The sequence below is a fragment of the Nyctereutes procyonoides genome, unplaced genomic scaffold, assembly GCF_905146905.1.
Source record: "Nyctereutes procyonoides isolate TBG_1078 unplaced genomic scaffold, NYPRO_anot_genome, whole genome shotgun sequence".
Taxonomy (NCBI): Eukaryota; Metazoa; Chordata; class Mammalia; order Carnivora; family Canidae; genus Nyctereutes; species Nyctereutes procyonoides.
In genome coordinates this window covers 99,762,201-99,778,749 of record NW_026575125.1, presented here as the reverse complement: position 1 = coordinate 99,778,749, position 16,549 = coordinate 99,762,201, and the positions used below count along the sequence as shown (strand labels likewise).

General features: G+C 39.7%; 1 protein-coding gene across 10 annotated transcripts in view; it reads left to right on the top strand.

Annotated features, from left to right (window-relative positions):
- Positions 1 to 16,549, top strand: part of ENOX2 (ecto-NOX disulfide-thiol exchanger 2) — a 279,607-nt gene that overhangs the window by 237,430 nt on the left and 25,628 nt on the right. For all 10 annotated transcript variants that reach the window (XR_008666143.1, XM_055338230.1, XM_055338234.1 and 7 more), the window contains one exon: positions 9,246 to 9,360. Coding sequence is in view for 9 of the 10 variants with exons in the window: in XM_055338230.1 (XP_055194205.1) it covers positions 9,246 to 9,360 (115 nt within the window). In the remaining variant the exon portion in view is untranslated. The remainder of the gene's footprint in view (positions 1 to 9,245; positions 9,361 to 16,549) is intronic.

The window sequence follows — 16,549 nt, the reverse complement described above, 5'->3', positions numbered from 1 at the left end:
TTTATTTTGTAGACTGTGGGAATGCAGAAAAATGCTTCCTGCCTGTCAGATTGGACTAAATTAAGTCCTACCTTGAATACTTCAATCTTGATAAGTAAAACTACTGAAAGTGGAATATAGCTAATGACCTTCCTCTGACATGGCATTTCCTAAACCTTAAAAAGACCTCTTCTACTTTACATGGATACCTCTTTAAATCAGGCTTTTTTTTTTAACCTCTGCATACTCAATAATAGGAAACTCTGTAGCAAGTGACAACCATCCTCTTAAATTGGGGCTGTCTCTGAACATCCCACTGAGAACCAGAGTATATCAGTGACTTAAATCAACTAGACCAGCTTTTTCTTGGCCTATGGATGACAGCTACAACCCTATGTCAGAGGTTTCATCAAGATGAAAGTTTCTGATGTTGAGCCTTTTTTACCATTTGCCTTTGAGAATAACCTAGCTGGTAATCTCCTCATGTCACAGACTACCTGCTCCTTGTCTTACTGTCATCCTACCAGCAGCCAATAGTGTCTTACTCTGGTGAGAGCAGGGTTATGGAGCAAGAAGGAAAAGTCCCCACATTCAGGGAGTCAGGCATTCACCTTGGTAGCATATGCTCAGCATACTAGTTTGCTAATGTGTCTTTCATTGGTTTATGTTCCTTATTTATATGTGTGTGGGGCTCCTGCTGATACAATCAAAAAGGGTAATAAGAGAAAGCTAGTCCCTTTTTACTAAAAATTCGTGTTTATAGTGACTTTACTGACATCTCTGTGTATTGTGCGAACTCTTTTTCTATAGAACTGTTTAAAACCTGCATATTTCTCTCACCGAGAAGCTGGCCTAGATTAGAAGTTAAACCTTAGTTGATATATAGAAACTAGAGCCATAGCAGTAGGCACTAGAACAGACCCCCTTGCAACCTCCCCAGTATAAGATTTTATACCACTGGGCCAGAGGGAAAGGGACTTGATAATTGCTAGCATTCTTGTAAAAGGAGATACTGTGATTGCTAAAATAACTTTCTCTCTAGATTTCCAAGCCTACCATTCCAAACTCTGAAGAACTGTTTGCAGCTAGATGTTCAAGTCATCCACATACCCTGTTTTAGGATCCATGTGTACTAATACTAGCTATTAGCTTTCAGCCATCAGGACACCTGCTAACACAATTTGGATCAACCTAATTTTTATTTCCATATGTATCATACAACAGGCATTAAGAACTTGTGTTTGTGCTTTGCTTCATTATACTGAATGATATCTCAGATTCAAATTTCTACATAAGTGTAGAAGCTATCTGTTCCTTTCCATTCCTTCATCTGACCCCTTCCTCACCAAGTATCCTGTTAATGTTGAAAGCCTAGGTAAGTACAGTTTTGTTACACAATTAATAAGGAACTTTGCTGTACTGATAACCATGTTCCTATCATAACACATGAGTAAGATGAATTTAAGTTCACATAACTTTTCGTGAAACTACAGAGTTAGATACTTAATGTGCAATGATCATGATTTGCTTACTTTCTGATAAATTTAAAATGTCAGCTGGTACAGAGGTGATTCTTTCTGTGCATTTTCCTCTGTCTTGGGTTTCAGTTTGATTCTGTGTAAAAGAGCTTTCTCCTCCATTGTGGAGCAGTGTGCAAATTTCTAAGCATCAGGAAAAGTTACCATTAAAACAGACTCGAAGCCATTATAATGCGTTTTTTAAAAATCACTAGCAGCTTGCTGTTTAAATGAAAACTATCAGAGGTCCACTGTGGGCAAGAGAATGGTATAGATGCTTTAGGAGTGCTAGCTTTCCTTTTTCAGTGTAGTGTCTCTCATTGACACAGCCCAGTCAATTTCAGGTAGAGATTTACAAATGAAAACTTCTGGAAAATGTTTTGGCATGTCATTGCCACTCTTTGGGCTTCAGCACCAGATCCAGGTATCAGGATGGGAAAGGAGGCAAATCTGGGAAGCAGCCATTTCTCTTGCTGCCTGCACTTGAGTGACTCAGAGTCCTTCTCCTACCTGCACTACACCCTGGCTAGGTGGAGTGCCTTCCCTGGGTAAATGCTACCTTTTAGTGCTTCACTCTGAAGGTATTTGTTAGAGTTTGCTTACCAAAGTAGAGCTTTCTTGACCCAACCAGAAAGACAGAAAAAAAGGTATCTTGGATATCAAGTGCTTTAAAGGTAAGGCTTTCAAAGAATCAAAAACTTACTCGGGGGAGCCCGGGTGGCTCAATGGTCTAGCGCCGCCTTCAGCCCAGGGTGTGATCCTGGAGACCCGGAATCGAGTCCCACGTCGGGCTCCCTGCATGGAGCTTGCTTCTCCCTTTGCCTGTGTCTCTGCCTCTTTCTCTCTCTGCGTCTTTCATGAATGAATAAATTTTTTAAAAAAAAATTTTTAAACTTACTTGCTTTAACTTAGACATATATTTACTAAATGCTCCTCATAAGTTTACTTATGGTGCCCTTTAACCTGTGATATTCTCTTTGCCTTTATCTCCTTCACGTGGCTTCGAATGGAATATTTATAGGAGAGTAATAATACAGGGCTTAGTTTCTTTGTAGCTAAAGGGAATTCCCTGATGGTTAGAAAGCTCTAAGCTCTGCCAATTTGCATGCCTATCTAAACAACAGAGAACAAGGGTCCCCTTAGTTTTTCTACCCTCATTTCATTATCTACTAAAGGAACTAGTAACTCTGGTTCCTGAAGTATTTTCAGGCATTGAGGTAAATTTTACCCATAGGTCCTTCTATTTCTGGAGATTTTCTGAAGATGTGAAAGACCTCTAGATAAGCTATATCACTCAGTTATTGAACTTTTTATACTTCTCAGAAGAGATTATTCTTTCTTGCCCAGCTGGAAGCAGAAAGATGTTTTGTGGGTGCTGAGCAGCTACAGGACATGTCTTAGCTCTCAGATCTTCTTGCCCTTGGACATTTCCCTGGAAGGAACACAATTTACTCTTCTGAGAAACACAATAACTTTCCCAGAGTCCGATGACATGTTTGTGAATTGAAAGTTGGTCTCTGCTTACACCCTCTGACAGGCTACATTTTCGTTAGGTGACTAGGACAACCACAACTTTTCCTGATTCTGCAAGTTGTACAGTATTTGAATTTGCCAGTGTCAAACCTCATTATAATCACCTTGCCGGTAACTGTTCTTTGATGATAACTGAAACCCAGACTCCTGAGAGAATGAATTCTTAGAAATGAGCAATTCTTTTCTTCTCTGTGCAACAAGTTTGAATAAGACATAGCAAATCTCTCTCTTGACACAGCCCTTTAAACTTCATTTTTCTCAAGAAAGTCACTGTTTTCTTCTATTTTAAGTAATGTCCCTACATAAGAGATGCTATGTTGGTACTTCTATTTTCTATTACTCCTATTTTTCTATTACGTCTTACTTAACTACTGGTGATAATATTGAGTAGCTTGCATTTTCAAAATGGACTTTTATTTATCTGGCGAAAATTTATCTTGACATGGAAATTATTATTATTTTCCCTAGTAAATGGCATAAGAAAGGAAGATATTAGTTGAGATAGTGATTAACTATAGCATTAATTATTAAGAAACCCATTTGAAATATTTATAACCCCCCTAAATGGAGGCAATTTTCACCAGACAGCTTTGGATATTTCCTGTATTATGGCCCAATTGGGGCTAAGATAGGCAAGTAATTCTCAGCTCAATGCTGAGAAGTCTCTGACAGACGTTAAGTGGCCTCTAAACGATTGTAAGCTGCTCCAAAATGCACAGTTTTCATGCCGACTTTTTTTAAAGTGACTTTTCCAGTGTGATCTCCATCATTTCCAAGGTTCTTCCTGCCTTCATGAAGATCTGTGTTTACTCTGGTAGCTCGTCCCTCTAGCCTGAAGAACTTTCTTCCGCATTTCTTATAGTGCAAAATTTTGGATGACAAATTCTTGCATTTACATTTGTCTGAAAATAGATTTAATTCATTTTCCTTCTTGAAAGAATTTTTCCCTGCATATAGAATTCTGAATAAACAGGTACTTTTATCTCTTCCTGTACTTTAAAGATATTGTTCCCCTGACTTCTGGCCTATATTGTTTCCAAAATATATCAAAGTATTCAAATTGTCTCTTTGTATATAATGTGTTGTTTTTTTTCTTGTTGCTTTTAAGAGTTTCTCTATTTGTCCAGTTTTACTGAGTAGAACCAACATACAGTACTGTATATATTTAAGGTGTACAGCATTATGATTTGACCTACATGGACTGTGAAATGATTATCATAATGAGTTTACCTAACTAAAGAGTTAAACAGTTTCTCTTTATGTTCTGGTTTTCAGCAGTTTGACTATGGTGTTCTTAGATACACCTTTTTCACACATCTCCTGCTTGGGGTTCACTGAGCTCTTTGAATATATAAATTAATGTCTTTCATAAAATTTGAGACATCTTAAACTACTTTTTCTTCAAGTATTCTGAGTCATTTAATCTCTTCTCTCTGTGATTCCAGTTAGTTTTTCTCTATTCTTCAGATTGGATAAATCTGTACTGTTCTCTCTGTAAGTTCTCTCTATGTTCTGCTATCTCTATTGTAATGTTAGGCTCATCCGGTAACTTTTATTTTGGAAATTATATTTTTCAGTTTTAGAATTTCCAGTTGGTTCTTTTCTAAAGTTTCTGTTTCTCTTTTCATTCGTTATGAATGTATTTCCTATCTATCATTGAAATAGTTATAATAGTTGCTTTAACTCCTTATCTGCTAACTTTCATATCTGGTTCATTTTATGTTTGATCTCTGCTGATTTTCTTTTCTCTTCAAGACAGATCATCTCATCCTAGTTCTTTTTATGTCAAGTAATTTGGGACTTTGCCTGCACTTTTTGAATATTTTGCTTTTAAGGTTCTAGTTATATCCTGTTATGTTCATTCTGTTATGTTCTTCCAAAGAAGGCTGACTTTGGTTTCTTTTAACAATTAAAAAAAATTAAAAAAAAAACAGTCAATTTACTTAACTGGGGGGGAGGGGCAAGATGGCGGAAGAGCAGGGTCCCCAAATCACCTGTCCCCACCAAATTACCTAGATAACCTTCAAACCATCCTGAAAATTTACGAATTCAGCCTGAGATGTAAAGAGAGACCAGCTGGAATGCTACAGTGAGAAGAGTTCGCGCTTCTATCAAGGTAGGAAGACGGGGAAAAAGAAATAAAGAAACAAAAGGCCTCCGAGGGGGAGGGGCCCCGCGAGGAGCCGGGCTGAGGCCGGGGCGAGTGTCCCCAGGACAGGAGAGCCCCGTCCCGGAGGAGCAGGAGCTGCACCAACCTTCCCGGGTGGAAAGGGGCTCGCAGGGAGTTAGAGCAGGACCCAGGAGGGCGGGGATGCCCTCGGGCTCCCGGGGACACTAACAGACACCTGCGCCCCGGGAGAGTGCGCCGAGCTCCCTAAGGGCTGCAGCGCGCACGGCGGGGCCCGGAGCAGCTCGGAGGGGCTCGGGAGCGGCTCCGCAGAGGGGGCTGCGGGACGGGAGCGCGAATCCACCAGCGCAGGTCCCGGAGCACAGGGCGCCGGGACACAGCCCAGGATCCAGCCTCCCCCTGGGACAGGCAGAGGCCGGGAGGGCCCAGGACAGCAAGGACGCTCCTGCCCCGAGCTGAGCAGATCAGCAGCCCCGCCCCGGAGCCTCCAGGCCCTGCGGACGGAGAACCGAGAGCCCCGAGCCCCGTAGTTCCTGCGGAGGCTGAATCCAGGCTTCCAGAGTTGCCATAGCAACTGCGGCTGATCCTCCTGGGGCCCCACGGGGTAAACAACCCCCGCTGAGCCCTGCAGCAGGCAGGGGCAGAGCAGCTCCCCCAAGTGCTAACACCTGAGAATCAGCACAGCAGTCCCCTCCCCCAGAAGACCAGCTGGACGGACCAGTGATACTCCCCCGTGTTCCAATACAACTTGTTTTTGGCCACTCTGCACTGAGCAAAATGACTAGAAGGAAAACCTCACCTCAAAAGAAAGAATCAGAAACACTCCTCTCTCCCACAGAGTTACAAAATCTGGATTACACTTCAATGTCAGAAAGCCAATTCAGAAGCACTATTCTACAGCTACTGGTGGCTCCAGAAAAAAGCATTAAGGACTCACGAGACTTCATGACTGCAGAATTTAGATCCAATCAGGCAGAAATTAAAAATCAATTGAATGAGATGCAATCCAAACTAGAAGTCCTAACGACGAGGGTTAACGAGGTGGAAGAACGAGTGAGTGACATAGAAGACAAGTTAATGGCAAAGAGGGAAACTGAGGAAAAAAGAGACAATCAATTAAGGGACCATGAAGACAGATTAAGGGAAATTAATGACAACCTAAGGAAGAAAAACCTACGCTTAATTGGGGTTCCTGAGGGCGCCGAAAGGGCCAGAGGGCCAGAATATGTATTTGAACAAATCCTAGCTGAAAACTTTCCCAATCTGGGAAGGGAAACAGGCATTCAGATCCAGGAAATAGAGAGATCCCCCCCTAAAATCAATAAAAACCGTTCAACACCTCGACATCTAATAGTGAAGCTTGCAAATTCCAAAGATAAAGAGAAGATCCTTAAAGCAGCAAGAGACAAGAAGTCCCTGACTTTCATGGGGAGGAATATTAGGGTAACAGCAGACCTCTCCACAGAGACCTGGCAGGCCAGAAAGGGCTGGCAGGATATATTCAGGGTCCTAAATGAGAAGAACATGCAACCAAGAATACTTTATCCAGCAAGGCTCTCATTCAAAATGGAAGGAGAGATAAAGAGCTTCCAAGACAGGCAGGAACTGAAAGAATATGTGACCTCCAAACCAGCTCTGCAAGAAATTTTAAGGGGGACTCTTAAAACTCCCCTTTAAGAAGAAGTTCAGTGGAACAATCCACAAAAACAAGGACTAAATAGATATCATGATGACACTAAACTCATATCTGTCAATAGTAACTCTGAACGTGAACGGGCTTAATGACCCCATCAAAAGGCGCAGGGTTTCAGACTGGATAAAAAAGCAGGACCCATCTATTTGCTGTCTACAAGAGACTCATATTAGACATAAGGACACCTACAACCTGAAAATAAAAGGTTGGAGAACCATTTGCCATTCAAATGGGTCTCAAAATATACCCTAAAAACTATAGAACACTTCTGAAAGAAATTGAGGAAGACACAAAGAGATGGAAAAATATTCCATGCTCTTGGATTGGCAGAATTAATATTGTGAAAATGTCAATGTTACCCAGGGCAATTTACACGTATAATGCAATCCCTATCAAAATACCATGGACTTTCTTTAGAGACTTAGAACAAATTATTTTAAGATTTGTGTGGAATCAGAAAAGACCCCGAACAGCCAGGGGAATTTTAAAAAAGAAAACCATATCTGGGGGCATCACAATGCCAGATTTCAGGTTGTACTACAAAGCTGTGTTCATCAAGACAGTGTGGTACTGGCACAAAAACAGACATATAGATCAATGGAACAGAACAGAGAACCCAGAAGTGGACCCTGAACTTTATCGTCAACTAATATACGATAAAGGAGGAAAGACGATCCACTGAAAGAAAGACAGTCTCTTCAATAAATGGTGCGGGGAAAATTGGACATCCACATGCAGAAGAATGAAACTGGACCACTCTCTTGCACCATACACAAAGATAAACTCAAAATAGATGAAAGATCTAAATGTGAGACAAGATCCCATCAAAATCCCAGAGGAGAACTCAGGCAACACCCTTTTTGAACTTGGCCACAGTAACCGGAGAAGGACAAACAGTGTATGTTCCCATTCATTTGGGGAATATGAATAATGGTGAAAGGGAATATAAGGGAAGGGAGAAGAAATGTGTGAGAAATATCAGAAAGGGAGTAAGAACATAAAGACTTCTAACTCTGGGAAATGAACTAGGGGTGGTGGAGGGGGAGGCGGGCGGGGGGTGGGGGTGAATGGGTGACAGGCACTGAGGGGTACACTTGACGGGATGAGCACTGGGTGTTATTCTGTATGTTGGTAAATTGAACACCAATAAAATTAATTTAAAAAAATAAATAAATAAACAGTAATATAAATATATATAAAATAAAATAAAATAAAAAAAATTTACTTAACTGAATTTAAGCTGGAAATTTTCTCTCTTAGATGGCAGCTCAAATCTCAGTTCTTTTAGACTTAGCTGTGTTGTTTGGAATCTGTTATGTGCTTCCATGGTTCAAGGGTCATGCAGAAGTTTGAGCAGATATTATACACAGAATTTGGATATCTCTCTCTCTTTGGCTGTCTCCTTTCTGAGATCCCCTCCTCGATTTTCTGTAGCTTTCTCCTTGATTTCTTTAGGATATAAAGATAGTGTTTTCTATTAAAAATATAGCCACCCTGTGAGCTGCTAACTGTGGTCTGCTGTCAGACTAAAAGGCCCTGAAAAAACTGAGAGACCCATATCCTTCTTCCAGATGTCAGCAACTCTTTAGGATATACTTGCTTTTGTTCACTCTACAGTGACATCAAGTAGTTAGGAGTTTGGCTTGGTTTGATTTTGTGTTTTGTTCAGAGTATAGTTACTATCCATAGAAGGGATAGAAGTTCTTCACTCCTGACAGCTCATTTTTGCTATAACTTCTAAACCTGCAAAAGTTAGATTAACAGTTCTGTTGAGAGGGATGCCTGGGTGGCTCAGCGGTTTGGCACCTGCCTTTGGCCCAAGGTGTGATCCTGGAGACCCAGGATTGAGTCCCACATCAGGCTCCCTGCATGGAGCCTGCTTCTCTTTCTCTGATTCTCTCTCTGCCTGTGTCTCTGCCTCTTTTTCTGTATCTTTCATGAATAAATAAATAAAAATCTTTTTTAAAAAAGCAGTTCTGTTGAGTAAATCAGAGGAAGTAAGTGGAGAGGAAAGAGGATGGAAAGATGCAAACTCAAAGGATTTGACATGGGAAAGTGAAAATGGCAGAATCCTTCAAGGAAAGTCCAGAAATCCATGTTAGAGGTAAGAGGCCTTTCAGGACCAGCAGTACTTTCTAACATAGGAAGGATATGAGAATCATCAACTGCCAGAGCTCTAGATATGGAAAGAATGCCTTATGGAAGACAGAATGTACGAAGTCTGCTTTGTCTGTCAAGACAGTCTCAGCCCCAATGTGCCCCTTTTCCCTTGCCTTAAGAGTACTTTGAAGTTTTATCATGTCAAAAAACCCTGCTCCATCTTATCCTTAACTCTGTTCATTTATTCAATGTTTTCTAAACTTTCCCACCTACAAAGCATAACTTTTAATCTTAGGAAATTCGCAACATACATAATGATGAATTAATGGGAATCAGACGAGAAGAAGAAATGGAGATGTCCGATGACGAAATAGAAGAAACCACAGAAACAAAAGAAACGGAAGAATCAGGTAAAGTTAATTCTGCTTTGTTTGATTTAACTAACATGTACTTGCAGGTATGATATTTTTAAACTTCTAACATCCAGTAAGGTATGGACACAAAACCATCAGTCTGGAACCAGCTAGAAACAACTGGTAAAGCCATATAAAGACACAGTGGCTGAATATCAATATCCACAGTAGCTATAGGATCTTCTTATTCACTCCCATCTTCCATCACAGTACTGAATTAAAATTGGACTTTCTTCTCTTAGAAGGGCTAGACATTTAGGTAGCATTGTCCTATATTTGATTTGGATTTATTAATAATATGTTCTATAGTAAGAATCATAAGAGAGCTTACACATAAATAGATAGCTAGCCAAACATCTTAAAAAGTAGATTCCTTTTATCATGTATACCTTACACCAAAATTAGTAACAGATGGATTTAAGATTCAAATGTAAAAAAAAAAAAGAAACACAGCAAAAGAAATTCTGGAAAATGTAGGAGTTGGTTATATAATTTGGGATGAAGGTCTCCAAAGATAGAAATCATAAAAGATACTTTTAATAAATTTATCTTCATACAAATTAAATATTTTTCTTTAAAGAATCACAAAATTAAAAAAGACTCTACCAACTAAGGGAAAATATCTATGTGACAATCTACCTATCTGCTGCCTTTTATCATGGTTACTTAGGGATTTATTAGGAACCAAACAGCAGTCTACGAACAGATGTCTGGGTAAAGGCTTTTGCTCTTACTTAGTATAGTCAGGACCTCACTATGAGACAGGCCATGATGTGGGTCCCCAGTGAACTCATAATACAAACCTGTTGAACAATGTGACACTACACCACCCTACAATTTCATAACAAATCAGGGAGAGAATTACCAGAAGGGAGATTAAAACATCACACAAAAGACTAGTGTTTTCAGGTAAGCCATTCTAAGTAGTCTTAGAAGTCAGTAAGGTACCATGGACAGAGCATGGGACCTAAAGTTAGAGCACCTGAATTCTAGTCCCAACTGTGTTCCTCTGGACTTAGGAAGGACTTGTCTCATTGAGCTCAGATTCCACCCTTGTAGGAAGTATATTATACAACCATTTAACATGAATATTGGGATGGCTAAATGAATTCATTCGTTCACTTAATAACTGTTGCATGCCAAGCACTGTGCTAAACATTGGAGATATCAAAAAATAAATAATAAATAAATAAATAAATAAACATTGGAGATATCATAACAAACTGTCCCTACTCTGTGTGTGTGTGTGTGTGTGTGTGTGAGAGAGAGAGAGAGAGAGACAGAGATGGAGAACCAATTGATTATAATGCAAATCAGAATTTCTTGGTTCCAGTACTTGCATATTGAAGTCAGCAGTTCTTTTTTTTTTTTTTTTTAGAATTCAGTTATATTTTATTCAGGTCACAGTAATTTTTTTTAATAAATTAATTTTTATTGGTGTTCAATTTACCAACATACAGAATAACACCCAGTGCTCATCCCGTCAAGTGTCCCCCTCAGTGCCCGTCACCCATTCACCCCCACCCCCCGCCCTCCTCCCCTTCTACCACCCCTAGTTCGTTTCCCAGAGTAGGAGTCTGTATGTTCTGTGTCCCTTTCTGATATTTCCCACACATTTCTTCTCCCTTCCCTTATATTCCCTTTCACTATTATTCATATGGGGAATATGAAGTCAGCAGTTCTATAGCCACTTGAGTGGTCCTAGAATCTTCATTCCATGAACAGAAACTCTTAAGGAAAGAAAACCACCAGATTAGACTTTTTTAAATTTATTTTTTAGACTTTTTTAAAAAAGATTTTATTTATTCATTCATGAGAGACACAGAGAGAGAGAGGCAGAGACATAGGCAGAGGCAGAGGGAGAAGCAGGCTCTATGCAGGAAGCCCAATGCGGGACTCAATCCCAGGACTCCGGGATGATGCCCTGAGGCAAAGGCAGACGCTCAACTGCTGAGCCACCCAGGTGTCCCAAATTAGACTTTTAAAAAGACATTTGTAGCTGTTATATATGTATTTACTGTATTTCTGCCATATGTTAGATCCCTAAATATCTAAACCTCCATATATATTGAATAAATCCTTTGTAATCAGTAGATAGTTAGCATTTTCAGAACAGTGAACTAATTACTGCAAATAAATACAATAAACTTACAGCTAAAAAAAGAGTTTCATAATAATTGAGCTATTCAAATTACTTAAGTGCTTAGCCAACATGTTTTATAGCTGACTAATCTTTGACTTATAGAACTATCTCCATCTCAGTATCTACAGTATTGTTTATAGTGTTAATTCAGTGTTATCCTGAAATGAATGTAACCATAAGTTTGAATATTTGCTTGATAAATTGCTGAATTTGAGGAGTTATTGGGGGAGGGGGTGTGTATGGGAGATTCAGATTAAATGCACTTACGAGTGTTATATAATTGCATTTTGCTTCTGTATCTCTTTTGAGTTAAAAGCTGTATTGGCTACTGCACAGAATCTTATTCATTTAGAGACTAGAAACTCCCTGACAGATCATCTTATAGCTATTTTCTTTCCTGTTCCACATGCCAGGATGCTGCTTTGTCAAATAAAGCTATCTACAATAGACTTAATGGAGCTTACCAAATAGCTTTTCTCCCAGAAGGTTTCAATTCATTTTCATTCAAGGACTTTTGTGCATTCTTCTTCCCCTTGATCGTATCTAATTTTGTTATCTTGCTTCTGTAGTAGTCAACTGCAGAAATCCTGCTCAATGTGAGCCAGTAAGTGGGTCCTCAGGTTTTATCTAAATCAGCTACATCTTTTAGTTTCACTTGGTTCCAATTAAAAGCATAAGCACTAAATCTCAGAGTTGTTTTTTCTCTCTCCATGCTACCAAACTTGAATTCCAGGAGCCTAGAGCATGTGTCTGGTTAAATTTTACTCCCAGAGAAAGTAAGAGTCAAATCTAGCTGAGCAGTCTCAGTTAACCTTTCTTTGGAGTGCCACAAAATTTTTATTCTTCAAGGGACTCTGTATTACCCAGCCCATATTTGTGATGCAGTACTGGAAACCTTCTTGCTTGCCATAGAAGAAAGGACTGCTGTGCTCAAAGCAATATGTTGAAGAGGGGGAATCACATCAAAGCAAACCATGATAGTGTGAAACTATTTCATTCTATTGTTAGCCGTGATAAAAAGTGCATGTGCCCAGTAAACCTAAGAACAGCTGTTCCTTTTCAGCATCTATTGTCTGCCTTCTCCACTTAAACTAATGGTTCTCAGATTTAGTGTATATAAGCATCATTGGGCTACCTTTAAAAAATCAGATTTATGGGTCACAAGGTTTGATTAAGTAGGTCCATAATGAAGTTCAGTTATTTGTGTTTTATCAGACATCCTAAACGATTTAAATGCTAGTGGTTCAGGGAACACATTTGGAAAATATTGACTGAGATCATTCTCCTTTATTGTTCTAGCCAAAGTTTTCACTTCTCTTGGTTTTCAATCTCATTCCTTCCCTCCCCCCCACCTCTCATTATTCCCTGTTTTATTAAACAGTTTGATCAGTTAATTAATGAGGACTGCATCCTATAAGCTGATGGCAATAGAGGTGCAATGTATGTAAATTTACATAAAATATAAGAAATACCACTTGGCACTTACCTGTAAGAATTTACTGCATTAGAATGCAGCAAGGCCAAGATAAATTAGTGTGGCCAGAGTAGTTGCAGTCAGTGAAAATTGATCAGGGCTTCAAAGATGAATAGATTTGGATGAGAAAAAGGAGAGTAAGAAAGTATCTTGATGTGGAGAGGAGAAGGAATAGGGCTCAGAGAAGGAAACAAGGATGATGGGTATGGGGGATAAAAGATTGAGTGGACATGGTGGGTCCAGATTATGGGGAATCATGAATGCCATGGTTATATTTAGCATAATAGACAATATGGCCCTATAAACATGTCTCAATCATGGTGCTAGTATGATAAAAGCAACATGAATTATATTTTTGGGGAATAATTTTGAATAAAGACCCACCAGAGACTTTTATAGGAATTTAAATATGAAATGATGAAGCCCAGTAACAGGAACTAAGATAAAATGGTTAAAAGGATGTAACAGAAAACATGAGATTAAAGATGCTAGGAGTCATTTCAGAAGAATAACTAAAGTCTTTGGTGCCAGATTAGATACAGATGATGAAGAAAAAAAGCAAGAATTTGAGATGAGGCTAGGTTTTCTAGTCTGGGTGATTGGAGGGTCAGTGGCCATATTAGTTCGCTAGGGTTACTGCAACAAAGTATCACAAACTGAGTGGCTTAAACAACAGAAGTTTGTTGCCTCACGGTTCTGGAGGCCAGAAGTCTGAGATTAAGGTGTCATCGGGTTAGGTTCCTCTTGTAGACTGTAAGGAAGAATCTGTTCCATGCCTGTCTCCTAGCTCCTGATGGTTTATTGGCAATCTTTGAGACTTCTTGGCTTATAGTTGTATCACCCCAATCAATGTCTTCATGCTTACATGGCATTCTCTCTATTTGCATGTCTCTGCATCCAAATTTCTCCTTTCTATAAGTATACCAGTCATATGGTATGACTAATGACCACCCTATTGATCTCCTTTTAACTTGATTACCTCTGTAAAGACCCTATTTCCAAATAAGGTCACATTCTAAGGGCTTCAACATAAAGGTTTTTTTTTTTTTTTGGCGGGTGGTTACAAATTAAACCCATACTAGTAGCACTGACTAAAATGGACTGGTGCCTGGGACTGATTTGTGGAATATGAGATTAGTTTCAGACAGTAGGTATTTAGGAAATAAATATAAAGGGTTTATATTGAAACCATGGTGAAGAAAGTAGAAGGAGAATATGAATGAATAAATGACTGTCAAAGACAAGTGAGAGAAAGAAAAGCAAAAGGCTAAATACAGAGCTTTGGTGGCTGCCCACATCAAAGGAGAAGGAAAGAAACAGGAGTTTGCCGAGCAGTTAGGAAAAGAGCAGTCTAAGGGCACCTGGGTGTCTCAGTCACTTAAGCATCCAACTCTTGATTTTGGCTCAAGTCATGGTCCTGGGATTGAGTCCCATGTCAGGCTCTGTGCTCAGCAGGGAGTCTGCTTGAGAATTCTCTGCCTACTCCCTAGCCCCTACTTAGATAGATGATAGGTAGGTAGGTAGATAATTTTTTTAAGAAAAAAAATCCTAAGAGGCTGGAAGAAAACTGAAAAAGCATCAGATTATTGAGCCCACAAGAATTTATAGAAGTAGGAATAATCAAGATTATCAGATATTACCAAGAAGAAAGGAATCAAAGACAACATTGAGCAAGAACTATTTTAGTAGGATGATAGAGGTAGGGGCCAGAACATACGACTTTAAGGAGAGAAGGTGGACAAAGACCACAAGTCAAAAAGTTGGATACTGACCAAAAGCAAATGCAAGCATTATAAATGGCAACTAGAATTGGTAACAAATTTAAAGTTAAGTTGTTGTTTATTGTTCAATAGAAGGGAAGGGGCCATGGAGAGAGTGAGGTTGAAGATGCTTGAGAGTGAAATAGTACTTATGGGTAATTATGGAAGTGGAATCCTAGAAAAGAATAGGAAGTGATCCAAACTCAGATGGAGTTTTCTTTAGAGAGGGGAGAACCCTCTTCCTCTGAGACAAGAGAGATGAAGCTAAAGGAATATATGGATCCCATGCTGCTGTTGATTAGGGAAATGCTCTGGAAATGAGACCATGAGGAAACAGGAGCAGAGCTGGAATAAATACCCTAGGTAGAATGGAAGGAAGAAATCAGTGAGAAATAAGAGACCTGTGAGCAAGGAACAACATGAGTATGTATTGACCAGGACTGCCCAGCTCAGCAACTTCTTGTAAGAGTCCTCTTCAGCCCAGGATAAGGTGCAAAGTTGAGTTGAGTGACCATGAGCTAGGAATTGGCATGGTAAGACTAGCCAAAGGTTTTCAGGAGGGTGAAAGTATATAAGGTACTAAGGAGTTTGCAGTGGAATCTGTTTAGCCAGAAAATAGTTAATGCTCTGGGTGAAGTTAGCCACTCCAAGAGATTTAAGGTCCCAGAAAACAAAGAGAGCAATGTGGGATCCCTGGGTGGCGCAGCGGTTTAGCGCCTGCCTTTGGCCCAGGGCGCGATCCTGGAGACCCGGGATCGAATCCCACATCAGGCTCCCGGTGCATGGAGCCTGCTTCTGTCTCTGCCTCTCTCTCTCTCTCTGACTATCATAAATAAAATAAAAATTAAAAAAAAAGATTTAAAAAAAAACAAAGAGAGCAATGTCTCAGGGTGATGAGGGACAGTGAGATAACTGACAAATTAAGACATTGTGTTTGAGAGGCAAATTTAGAGATCTCAGAGGAGAAACAGTGAAGTCTCTGGTGCACCAATACTGGTAGAAGCCTCACTGGAGTAATAACCTGCAGAGGTAAGGCTAAGGAAAGGCTTTGGGAGGTGAGGGAATTCACCTAAAATTTTGCCTGAATTGGCCTACAACCACTCAGATCCTCTCCCTCTCTTTCTTTAAACTTTGTTCTTTTGGCTTTTTTCTTTGTGAATAATTCCAGCTCAAACTTTTTTTAGGAACCTTGAGAGGAATGTTGCACATTTTCCCTTCTATAATTTGGTAACATTTGTTACACATCTTCCTTCAAAAATTTGGTGACTTGGGATCCCTGGGTGGCGCAGCGGTTTGGCGCCTGCCTTTGGCCCGGGGCGCGATCCTGGAGACCCGGGATCGAATCCCACATCGGGCTCCCGGTGCATGGAGCCTGCTTCTCCCTCTGCCTGTGTCTCTGCCTCTCTCTCTCTCTCACTGTGTGCCTGTCATAAATAAAATAAAATAAAAAATTAAAAAAAAATTTGGTGACTTTTTATTAAATAGAAAACAAAATTTGGTGACATTGTAATGCAGCTTCGTGATAGTGGCCAACCCCCTGAATTTGATCCCATTAAAATTTTTGTTTTCTTTGTATTACCAAAGAAACGTAGGTGTTAATTTTTTAATAACACAAAATCCTTTTAGATATTTTGTCATAGTAAAACATATCTGGGATTCTGCTCAGAGTGTCTCCCCTAAAAAGAAGAGTTCATAGCTGCCTTCATATTTTCATATTGCCATGATGAACTGGCAGCTTTCAGATCTGAGGAGCCATCCCCATAAAGAGAAATGGTTTTCCCACATAGGAAATAGTCTAAAAGGAGCAAC